The 12219-nt window shown below is 53.1% G+C and overlaps 1 protein-coding gene across 3 annotated transcripts in view; it reads left to right on the top strand.

The window, feature by feature from the left end:
- KCNAB2 (potassium voltage-gated channel subfamily A regulatory beta subunit 2) overlaps positions 1-12219 on the top strand; it is a 95723-nt gene that overhangs the window by 28073 nt on the left and 55431 nt on the right. For 2 of the 3 annotated variants that reach the window (XM_055419430.2, XM_055419431.2), the window contains exons 2-3: positions 9383-9511; positions 10781-10822. In XM_055419430.2, the coding sequence (XP_055275405.1) occupies positions 9435-9511; positions 10781-10822 (119 nt within the window). In that variant the 5' untranslated portion in view covers positions 9383-9434. The remainder of the gene's footprint in view (positions 1-9382; positions 9512-10780; positions 10823-12219) is intronic. The other variant, XM_088845415.1, reaches the window with a different exon arrangement.

Raw genomic sequence — 12219 nt, forward strand, 5'->3', positions numbered from 1 at the left:
GGTTTCCTGCGTCTTGCCCTGACCCACTGCAGCTCACATGGTCTATAGAGTGCCAAGGCCCCTTTTCCCAGGATCAAGTGACCACATCCTTCCACCTGTGGTCACCAGGATCTGGATGGTGCTGGGGGAGCCATGGCTGAGAGATGAGCCCCCCGCACCCTGTGAGCCAAGCCTCCATCCCTTCCCAGGGTGTCCCCAAGACTGGGGGCCTTTGGCTGCTGACCCCCAACCCGCCATCACTGCTTGCAGCTGGGACATACCCAGGAGCCACAGTGAGGCTTCCCCTCAAGTGGAAAGCACCCAGCCAGCAGGTGTTTGAGCAGTGGGCGTGGACCTGGGTGGTCTGCACTAGGGGAAAGGCCTTTCATTGTTGCTTTGGGAGAGGTGGGTTTGGGGACTGTAATCTTTTTTATCATGGGGCTAATTATATATGAGCAGGAGCTCTCCCTGAAACAGTCCAGCCCCGGCTCTGTGCTGACTGACCCATTTGTAATCAGGGAACAGGCATCTGAAGGTTGCTCTGAAAAGATGGAAACTTTTAATCTGTAATCTTGATAAGGAATTCTTAATGGGGCACTGATCAGACATGTGAACAGACGCCATCAGGCAGTCTTGTCCCTGGGCTCCATGACGGGTCCAGATTTCCCCACTGTTGTCTGACCACACGTGGTCCATGCTATGGAGTGTTGGGTTGGAGGGGTCACCGTGCCACCCGTCCCCCCAGCTCAGGCCTGTGGAGCTGAGAGGAGAGACTGAGGTTCTCACTGGCAAACAGCAGGGCGTCCTGGCTGTGACCCCCAGCCCCTAATAAAGATTGCACCATTCTCCCCAGCCCCAACTCCATCTGGCTCTGAGCAAGATCTGGATGGTGCTGTTTGGGAGTGCTGTTGTTGACCTCCAGCCCCTTCTGGCAACCAGGCCTCTCTGCTTGTCCCCCACGATGACTCCATGAGCACAGTGGACACCTCAAGGGCACGCAGATTCGGTACCTCTCGCGCTTTGCTGCCCGTCTTGCTCGTAGGGGAGGAGTCGTCTCCCATCTTGGGGCTCCTGGCTTCTGGGAGAGAGAGGAAGGGGAGTTACACAAGCGCCCTTCCGGATCTGTGTGGTTTCGAGCAGTTACACCTCTTCCTGTCTCTCCTCGAGGCACCCTGTGGCCGTCGTGGCTCCCGCAGGCTCTGGGCCATTAAAGGACGGTAGTTTTGTGCTGTGTCACAGTCAGAGCGATACCTCAGGGCTTTGGTAGGAAGGATTTCCAGGGTTCGAGAAGCAGCATGCAAAGTGACATCAGTTTGAGAAGCAGGAACTTGAGTCCTAACCCTGAGGCCTGAGCTTCCGGGGAGATCACCCAATGCCCATCACATGCCTGTCACACCCAGGCACCATGAGCTTCTCTCTGGTCCCCCAGTCAGTACTCACAGAGCATCTTCCATGTACCTGATGCTGCTGGGACAATCAATGAGCACAGGAAGTGACGCCCCCTACCCTGTTGGAGCCAACATCCCTGTGGTCTCAGGGGAAATGTTGCTGTTGTTGTCACTCAATCGTGTTGGACTCTGCAGCCCCATGGACTGCAGCATACCAGGCTCCTCTGTCCTTCACCATCTCCCAGAGTTTGCTCAGATTCATGTCCACTGAGTCAGTGATGCCATCCAACCATCTCATCCTCTGTCACTCTCTTCTCTTCCTGCCCTCAATCTTTCCCAGCATCAGGGTCTTTTCCAGTGAGTCGGGTCTTCGTATCAGGTGGTCAGAGTATTGGAGCTTCAGCATCAGTTTTTCCAAAGAATATTCGGGTAGATTTCCTTTAGGATTGACTGGTTTGATCTCCTTGCTGTCCAAGGGTCTCTCAAGAGTCTTCTCCAGCACCACAATTTGAAAGCACCAATTCTTTGGCACTCAGCCTTCTTGAGCCTTGGGATCACAGCCTTGTCATGGTGAAGGGACTTGCATAACTCAATGAAGCTATGAGTCTTGCCATGCAGGGCCACCCAAGACAATAGTGAGGAATTCCAACAAAATGTGATCCCCTGGAGGAGGGAATGGCAAACCACTCCAGTATTCTTGCCGCAGGAACCCTATGAACAGTATGGAAAGGCACGGAAAATGAGGACTGATTCAGGGCAAGGAAGAGTCCGTCACTGGTGTCCCCATGGTGAACCACCAAGATGGCCTCAAGGGGCCCCACCTCCTGGTCCTCACATCCTCTGTCGTGTTTGGGTTGGGCTTTATGACCCATAGACACATCTCCTGAGTCTCAGTCAGGTAAGACACAGCAGCTTCTCTCTCTCCATCCCTTACCCTGGGGGAAGCCAACTGCTTTGCCTGAGAGATCCCGGGAGTACAGGACTCATCCTGTGCACAGCCTCATCCAGGAGACGTCTAAGAAGAGGAGCCTTCAAGGGAGTTCCCCGGCAGTGCAATGGTTAGGACTCTGACCTCTCACTGCCGAGGGCCAGGGCCCAGTCCCAGACCAGGGAATTAAGATCCCGTAAGCTGCGTGGTTGGAGAAGGAAATGGCAACCCACTCCAGTATTCTTGCCTGGAGAATCCCAGGGACGGGGGAGCCTGGTGGGCTGCCGTCTATGGGGTCACACAGTCAGACATGACTGAAGCGATTTAGCAGCAGCAGCAGCAGCAGCAAACTGCATGGCAAAGCAAGAAAAAAGAAGAGGAGCCTTCAGATGAGATTGTGGCCCCAGTTGACATCCTGCCCACAGCCTCAGGAGAACCAACCAGTCAAGTCAGTCCCGGACTCCTGATTCCAAAGCTGTGTGAGAAACGTTTGTTGTTGTAAGCCACTAATCCTTGTCATGTGGCTATAGATAACTGATACCGTGTTATCATTCTTAAGACCTCAGTGAACAAGGGCCAAGTCTTCTGGACCCTCTGAGCTTCCAGGATGGTCAAGAATGAGGGTGCAGCCCCAGCTGGCCCTGCACCGTGACGCTGAGTCATACCTGTGCATGGTCTCTTCGGTAAGCAATGAGACTTTTTCTGGAAAAGTGAAAAAGGTGAGAAGACTTCTGAGAGCAAGGGAGAGAGGCAGCAAAGGAAAAGAGTTGCAGTGAGTCTGAGGACCCTGAAAGTGGTTTTTCTGGAAGGCAGGACCGCTGCCGGGGAGCAGGCTGCCTCTAGGATGAACACACCTGTGGAAGAACCACCTCACCTGCTGTTGGCTTAGAGCACAAATGTTCAGGAAGGAGCTATGATCTCAGACTTTCCCAGCCCTGGGCAGCATTTTCCCTCAGCCAGGCTGGGCACAGGCAGATCCCAGCCCCCAAGGCCCTCACTGCTCACCCCACCCGGTAACGCATCAGCTTCTCCCTGCCTCCTCCTTCCATTCCATCTCACAGATGGAGAAACTGACGCTTGGGAAGGTCTAGAGATTTGCCCAAGGCCAGACACCAATAAAGGGCAGTTACAGCTCAAACTGAGGGCTTGTTTGAACCCCGACTAGGCCTTGCCTCCCTCCCCAACACCTGGAATGGTCTCCCAGGGTCACTCAGAGTGGAGCTGGGTCACCCACCCAGCCCTCAAAGAAGATGGAAACGTGCATAGGCTCCCGCAGGATTCTTTCTTTTTTAATACTAATTTTTATTTATTTGACTGCACCAGGTATTAGTTACAGCCTGTGGAATCTAGTTCCCTGACCAGAGACAGAACCCAGACCCCCTGCATTGGGAGCAGAGTCTCACCTACTAAACCACCACTAAATCCCTCCAGCAAGATTTCAATTTAGAAACAGTTACCCTCTCCAGACGGAGAAGGCAATGGCAAGCCACTCCAGTACTCTTGCCTAGAAAATCCCATGGATGGAGGAGCCTGGTAGGCTGCAGTCCGTGGGATCGCTAAGGGTCGGACACGACTGAGCGACTTCACTTTCACTTTTCACTTTCACACATTGGAGAAGGAAATGGCAACCCACTCCAGTGTTCTTGCCTGGAGAATCCCAGGGACGGGGGAGCCTGGTGGGCTTCCGTCTAAGGGGTCACACAGAGTCGGACACGACTGAAGTGACTCAGCAGCAGCAGCAGCAGCACCCTCTCCAGAAGGGCTTCCCAGGTGGTGCTAGTGGTAAAGAACACACCTGTTGATGCAGGAGACATAAGAGATGTGGGTTCAATCCCTGGGTCGGGAAGATCCCCTGGAGGAGGGCATCCCAACCCACTCCAGTATTCTTGCCTGGAGAATCCCATGGACAGAGGAGCCTGGGGGGCTGCATTCCATGGGATCACAAAGAGTCACAACTGAAGTCACTTAGCATGCATGCACCCTCTCCAAAGCTCAAAGGGCTAACTTCACACCAAGAAATCTCACTTACATGAAGGTTCCCATCACCCAAGTTTTGGGCTCCAGAGCCTACGGTAGAGAGACAGCCTGACCTTTTCCAGTAACTAGAAGTAGCTCCCGGTCACCCACTGGAGTTATAATTTAGTGTAACAAGAATGACCCTGAATACTAAAGCACAGCAGAACATGCTGCCAGCAGTGCTAAAGTTAAAAGTCCATTCACCTTCTGGATAACAGTCCTCGTAGCAGGTCAGTGCGTTCCTGGTTCTGCCAGCTCCACATCACAGGACAGCTGGCGATGCCCAGTTAAAGTCAGGTGGCTCTTGCATGGGAGCCTGGCCTCTTTGGACCAGAGAGGGTGCGAGTTGTCTCGGGCAGGCTCGTCCATGACAATGGCAGAGGCTCCATGCAAGTGTCCTATGGCTGAGGCTGGAGATGACACCTCGTCACCTGCTCATTCTCCACTGGCCTGAGCGTGTGTGTGCACACGCGCGTGCATGTTTGGGGGAAGTGGCAGAGTCACTCAGCAAAGGACCTGTTTATGGGAGGAGTGAGGCAGGGAGACTGATGACTCAGTCTCCTAGACCCTCATTCCCTCCTTCTATGCAAATCAGATGCCCGCTCATCAACCAGAACATCTGAGAAACCAGAGCAGATGGTCCACCAAGCAGACCCAATCAGAAAGCATCTCTCGACTCACAGGCTTGGTCTGAACTTTATGGTTTCTTGGCTTCACTGTGAATTCTTTTTCTTGTCTCACATGGATGCACTGAATTCTTCCCTCTCATGCAGGTAGCTCTTATCAAGTCTGAGAAGTCAGATTCCATCTTTAATGTTGCGGGTGAAGGATCAGAGAAAGAGGGAGAGAGAGGGAGCCGCTTCCAGCTCTGAATTGGACACCCTCAGGGACATCAGCCCCCAGAATAATATAGTCATTTATTCTGAGCTGCAACAGAGAAACTGAGGGTCTTGAAGGCCAGCCACCCATTTTGCAGATGAGAAAACAGGCTTGAAGAGAGCGCTCGTGTGTCCCAGTCAAGGGTGCCTCACAGTGGTCTGCTGTGACCCTGAACTTTTTGCCCAGTTCATCCAGTTTATTCTGGGGCTTTCCCTCTGTGGGTGTCAGTGCACGTGTCCGTGTTTAAAATCATGTCATGGGTCCACTTGCCCAGAAGACTGTCAGCCCAAGTCTCAGGCCAATCCCACCTCCCTGGGGCCCTCGGTCAAGTCCCTGAAAGAGTCTGACCATCAGGGCCTAGCTGGGGTTGCAGCTTTGATGACAGCATGAGACCTGCAGGAGTCTGTGTTTGTGTTTTCTTCCCATTTAAACTCAGCCTCCAGCCTCTCATGCCGTCTGCACTCGGAGCCTTAACTGGCTGCATAGCGGCCTTTCTGGGAAAACTGAAGTGGGGAAAACACTTACAGTGAGAGGTTGCAGGGGAGCTGGATCCTCACGCAGCTTCAGAGAGGCCTCCTTGTGGTTACCAGATAATTATGAAGGAAGGAGAGCACCGCACCAGGTGGAAGCAGTCTTAACCAAGTGACAGAACTTGGCTTGCCCGTCATAGGCAAATACATGTGTGCATCCTGTTTAGATGCGCCAGAAGGACACACCTCGCCAAAAAGGTTTAGCCAGATCTAATCATCAGACTGCAGTCAGACAAATGCAAACCATGGGGCCATCTGCAGGATTCACGGCCTGAGCTTTGCAAAAACCTCAATACCATGAAAAGGCAAAATGAAAACAGCGGTGGGGGTAGTGCTGGATCAGTAGAGACAGGAGGGAAATAACCGAGGCCATTTGTGAAACTTGAGTGGATTCTGGAATTTTTTAAGCTATAGAATATATTTTGGAATCATTGGGAAATTTTTAATCTCCATTTTATTTCTTCTTTGATCTTTATTACTTCCTTCCTTCTGCTGACTTCAGATTTTGTTTGTTCTTTTTCTAATTCTTTTATTAGGTGGTTCGTTAGGTTGTTTATATGAGATTTTTCTTCTTTTTTGAAGAATGAGGAACATTTTAATATAGGCTATATATCAGATTGTTGTTGGTAAGTCGTGTCCTACTCTTTGCAACCCCATGGATTGCAGCCCACCAGGCTCCACCGTCCATGGGATTTTTCCAGGCAAGAATACTGAAGTGGGCTGTCCTTTCCTTCTCCAGGGGATCTTCCCAACCCAAGGATTGAACCCGTGTCTCCTGCCTTGACAGACAGATTCTTTTCCACTGAGCCACCTATATGGAGTGGTATTGAGTTAATTGCCTTAGTCATGATCCTGGTATTGGGTTATATAAGACAGAATTCTTATTCTCAGAAGATGCTTGCTGCAGTGCTGAGGGGTGATGTGCATGAGATCACAACTATCAAATGGTTCAGGAAAAAAGTGTGTGTGAGAAGAGGGGAGAGAAGGCGTGAGGGAGGGGGAGGAGGAAGGGGGAGGGGAGGCAGTGCGTGCAAACGGGGCAGATGTGGGCCATGGGTAGGCAGGATGAAGGGTAATAGGTGTTTGCTGCTGTTCTGAGCTTTTACAATTTTTCTGATGTTTGAAAGTTTTCAAAATAATAAGTTGTAGAGAAGACTGTCCACACTTGGAGTCTCCTGACCCTCTAGGTTCCCTGTCGTCACTCAGCTCAGCCTGCAAAGGGTAAGAGCTGGGACTGACTCAGCATCTCTCCTCTTGGGCTCAGAGCATGTCTTCTCTTTGCTCCCATGAGAAAGTATGAACAGGCCTTTGTGAGCACTCCGTGCTGTGTCTCCAGGTGTAAACCAGGTAGTTTGTTCAAGGTTACACATAGATCCAGTCGGTGTACAGGAGACCGGAGGGACCCAGCCTTCAGACTCACAGCCTGGACCCCGAGCCACACCCTCTCAGCTGCCCCTCCCATTCCTCTTGAGCCTGGTGTGTTGTCACACGGTTTCTGGTTTCTGAATAATCCCGGGGAGTGGGGAGCATGCCTGCCTGCCTGCCTCAGAGGTGCCGGAGCCCAGCGCAGCCTGGGAGTCACAGCATCCCCACTGGGACGTCACGTCCTCAGGGATTGGCTGCCCGGCAGATGCAGTAGCTCCTGATTGGATGGTGGCAGCTGCAGAGCAAGGAGGTGGGCTCTGGGCACGTTGGCTGTGCCCCTGAACTGTGTCCTGAATGCTAAGCAGGGGGCTTGGGGAAACCTTACCAATCCTTTTCCCTTCTGGGGCAGCCAAAGTGCTGACCTCCCCAGGAGGAATGAGACAAGCACGGATCGTGGCTTGTGGTTCTTTTCCTCATAAGTGGACATCAGAGCATGGCCAGGGCCTGGCTGTGAGCCGAGGAGCTCGCTTCTGACCCTGAGGAACCTGACCTTCCAGAATCCAGGCTAGGGGTAAGGAGTAGAGCGCCTCCCTAAACAACCACTGCCACCTGTAGCTGCCGTGAGTACCCCTACTGGACAGAGCGGGCATTGCAACCCCGGAGAAGCCTGCCCTGTCACCTGCTCCGCAGGCCCCAGTCCCTAGCCCTCCCCCTACCCAAGGTGTGCCAGGCACAGCTGTGAACCCAGCAGACAAAACTCCCTGCATCCATGGAGCTGACATATTGGGGTCATAAATGAGACAGCAAATGAAATATAAGATGTGCTAGAAGGTGACAGGTGCCAAGGAAGGGTTAAGATAGTATCCAGAGAAGGGGCTTCCCAGATGGCTCAGTGGTAAAGAATCTGCCTGCCAATGCAGGAGACTCCACAGATGCAGGTTCAATCCCTGGGTTGGAAAGATCCCCTGGAGAAGGAAATGGCAACCCATTCTGGAAAATTGGAAAACCCTGCCTGGAAAATTCCATGGACAGAGTAGCCTGGTGGGCTACAGTCCATGGAGTTTCAAAGAGTTGGGACAGTACTGAGCAACTGAGCATGCATGCACACACATCCAGAGATGACTCCATGACAATGTGACCTCTGTATCAAGGGGTGAAGGTCAGGGTCCCTCAGGTGGGTCTGGAGTCAGAGAGCTTGGGCAGAAGAAAGAGCAGGTGTGGACACCCTGAGGTTGGAGTGTCTGTGGGGTTCATGGGACCCTATGGAGCCCATATATCTGTGGGAGTGAGCAAAGAGGCAGGAGGCGGGGTAGGATGTCAGAGAGGTTGTGGCTCAGGCGGAGACCACTGTTGAGACCAAGGCTTTCACTCTGGATAGAAGGGGAAACCTGGAAGGACTGAGCAGAGTAGCATGATCTGCGTCCCTCCCCCCTCAGTGGGCTGGGATCAGGGAAAGTGCATGCATGCCATGCAAGCTAAGTCGCTTCAGTCATGTCTGACTCTTTACAACCCCATGGACTATAACCTGCCAGACTCCTCTGTCCATGGGATTTCCCAGGCAAGAATACTGGAGTGGGTAGCCATTTCCTCCTCCAGGGGATCTTCCCTACCCAGGGATAGAACTCCAATCTCTTTCATCTCCTGCCTTGGCAGGCAAATTCTTTACCACTAGTGCCACCTGGGAAGCCCCAGGGAAAGTGAATTATCCAATATGATCCTGGGTGACTGCAGTGTTACTTCCTGGCCTGAGGAAGATAGCCCAGACCCCAAGTCCACAGATTGGCTCTGGTCCCCCCATCTCTACAGAGTTTGGGCAATGGAGAAGTGCTCCCAGAACCTCAGTAAAGCAGTCAGGGAGGGGTGGGGTGGGAGCGTGGAGGGATGGAATGGAATCTTCACCTGCACTGAACCGGATCTCAGGCTCATCTGAGCCCCCATGGGTTTGTCTGTCTGTCTGATACGTACATGTGTGCTCAGTCACTCAATCGTGTCTGACTCTTTGCTTCCCCATAGACTGTAGCTTTCCAGGCTCCTTGGTGCATGGAAATCTCCAGGCACGAATACTGAAGTGGGTAGCCATTCTCTTCTCCAGGGGATCTTCCTGGCCCAGGGATCGAACTTGTGTCTCCTGCATTGGCAGGTGGATTCTTTACTCCTGAGCCAACAGGGAAGTCCTGTCTATCTGACGAAGGACATACGGATGCCCAAGGAACCAGGCTTCAGGATCACAGAGCATCTTGACCATACCTGACTGGTCTTTTTTAACCAGCTCCCCTCTGTCTCTGCTCTCCCTTCAGAACCTCACCTCCTTGAAGAAGGGAGCACGTCAGGACGAGTGAGGCCGGCTCCATGTATCCAGAATCAACCACGGGCTCCCCAGCTCGGCTCTCCCTGCGGCAGACGGGCTCCCCCGGCATGATATACAGGTGACCCCCCTGCACCATCCCCCAAGTCCCTTCCAGGATCAGTCCTGCCTCTGAGGAGGGGTCCCCAAGTCAATCACCTCCCCATGACCCAGAGGGAAGGGACTAAGTGAGCACACAGGGCTGTAAGTTGCATGCAAGCCAGTTGTTTCTCCGTGGTACCCCATGGACTATAGCCCACCTCTGTCCATGGGATTTTCCAGGTAAAAATACTGGAGTAGGTTGCCATTCCTTCTCCAGGGGATCTTCCAGACCCAGGGATCAAACCTGGGTCTCCTGCATTGTAAGCAGATTCTTTACCATCTGAGCCACCAGGGAAGCCTTTAAGACCAAAATGGGAAAGAAAAAAATGAGAGGTTTGGCCAGGTAGGATAGAGCCAGGATTAGACTCCTGCCTTGTCTCTGACTCTTCTGAAATATTCCGTGGGAGGTAACAGAGACCCTTCCTGGATTCTGTTTCTCTTTTACATGTCATGGCTCCTGTGGTTCCACCAGCTTCCCTGACACCCTGAACGCAGCTCAAAGCCTTATAGCCACTGTGGAACCTGTGGACAGTGGGGGCGGCCACGTGCTCACTGGGCCCATGAGAACTTCTCCTGGAAAGCCCACTTCCAGATCCAGCTCTTGGTCTTTCCATTTGGAAAATAGCCCAGGCTGAACCACAGGGAGGCTGTGGGGAAGGTGTAGGGTGGAACAGCTGGCTCTGTGGTCAGAGCACAGACCCTGATGGCATTGCTGTCACGGAAGACTGGGGTGTAAGTGGAACCCTGGGGGCTCATCAGTCCTTCAGCCGCTGGATCTTCAGGTCACTGTCAGGGCCTGAGCTAGAGTGAGTGTCTGCAAAAACCATGGGGAACAGGGGCATCCCTCCATCGAGATCCTAAAAAGAATCCCATAGTCACGTGCAGACTTGCCAGCAGATGGGTGTGGGCATTTCCTGGTTTGAGTGTTTTCAATCGTTGTTATGATTCGTGAAAACCCAAACAAAGACTCCCCCAGAGGTGAACCTCTAGGCTTCACTTCCCCGCCTGGCTTGAGAACCAGACCAGGCAGAGACCCCCGTGTCCAAATAAACGGGCCTCTGCCTCCCTGTGCCACTGGGTGGCGCTGCCGCCGAGCGCTCGGTACCCAAGCAGAGCGGGGCGGGGCCGGGGTTGCGGGGCGTCGGCGATGCTTCCCGGGCTGGCACCTCCCTGTGCGTGGCTGATGACAACTGTGGCTTCTCTCTCTTCTTTCCCTGTCTCCTTCTCTCTCCTCCATTGCTGTCCGCAGTACTCGGTATGGGAGCCCCAAAAGACAGCTCCAGTTTTACAGGTAACGAGCTTCTCCGTTTTCCCTAAACCGGCGGCAAGCACGGGAGCGGGTGGGAGGACCCCGCCATCCGGGCCGGGGGCGCTGGTGATTTCTCCGCACGTGAAAATCCTCCCGGTGAGATTCAGGCTCTGGTCCTCTCTCGGTGTCGCGAAGGCATCGTGATGAAACCGTGCAGTCGGGCTCGTCGTGTGGGTTCATCTGGAACTTGCTTTGATTTGAGCTGGGCTCTCGCCAGATCTTAAAACCTCGCTCCTCCAGCAGCGGATTGAGTCCTGTCCTGTGATCCCAGCTTTGTGCTCTTAGGTGGTCAAAGTGAAAGACATGACCCCAGCCCCTCATTCTCCCCTTGTCCTTGGATCTGAGCTGGTTTGCAGCCTGCGGAGCTCCCTGGGGTGTGTGGCCCCGACGGGACCTGGGACAGGGTGGGGATGGATGCGCTGGCTTCTTTCTGATTATTTCCCTGTTGGAAGTCAACACACCCGTGTCCCCAGGGGGAGAGGCTGTCAGTAGATGGACAGGCTTGCAGTCCAGCCTGAGGCACATCCCCTCAGCAGAATCCTCCAGGATGGGTCCCTTCCTCCCTCTGTGCAGCCTCTTCCTGATCTCTAGGGTAGGGCGTGCACCACAAACACACATGCCCTTGAAAATCTCTAACTCTGGGAATTTACTTCGACATTTTCCTCCATGGGGAACATGTCAGGCTTCTGGAACTCACAGGGCAGCGCCGCCAGCTTTGGGACAGGACACTCAGCGGGCAGGGCTCTGTCTGTGGTGCATCGTGGCCTCCAGGCTTGAGAGGTCTCTGTCCAGAGCCAGCTCCCTGGCATGTGCTCCCCAGCAGTGACAGAGTCATGGCTTCTTATTGCCAATGCGCCAGGGGTCTTGCTTGGGCAGTGGGTGCTCCCCAGCAGTGACAGAGCTGTGGCGTCTTATTGCTGATGCGCCAGGGGCCTCGCTGAGGCAGTGGGTATGGGGGTTGGCGCCGGACTTCCGTGTGATTCTTCCTTCATGCAGGCTTGGACCTGGGTCTGAACATGACTGTGGGTCTGGCTTATTTTCCCACTGCTTCGGTGCCTCCCATGAGATTTCCTCCCTTATAGAGATCTCCCCCCTTATAGAGATCTCTAAAGAGAGGTCCAAATCTGATTCTGCTGGAGGTTTGGCTAGATAAGGTCTTGTTCGAAATAGTTAGGGCTGAACTTACTAGGTTTGCAAATGCTCTTACTGGATACAAGTGTTTATCATCATATACACCTGTATGTGTATGTGTGTTGTATGTCTGTGTGTGTATTTGTGTCTGTGTGTGTATTTGTATGTGTGTACTTGTGTGTAGGTATGTGTGTGTATATGTGTATATTGTGTATGTGTATGTGTGCATGTATGACATAATATGCCAG

This window comes from Moschus berezovskii, chromosome 17 (genome assembly GCF_049115385.1).
Source record: "Moschus berezovskii isolate FMDL1 chromosome 17, NW_MosBer_1.0, whole genome shotgun sequence".
NCBI classification, from domain to species: domain Eukaryota; kingdom Metazoa; phylum Chordata; class Mammalia; order Artiodactyla; family Moschidae; genus Moschus; species Moschus berezovskii.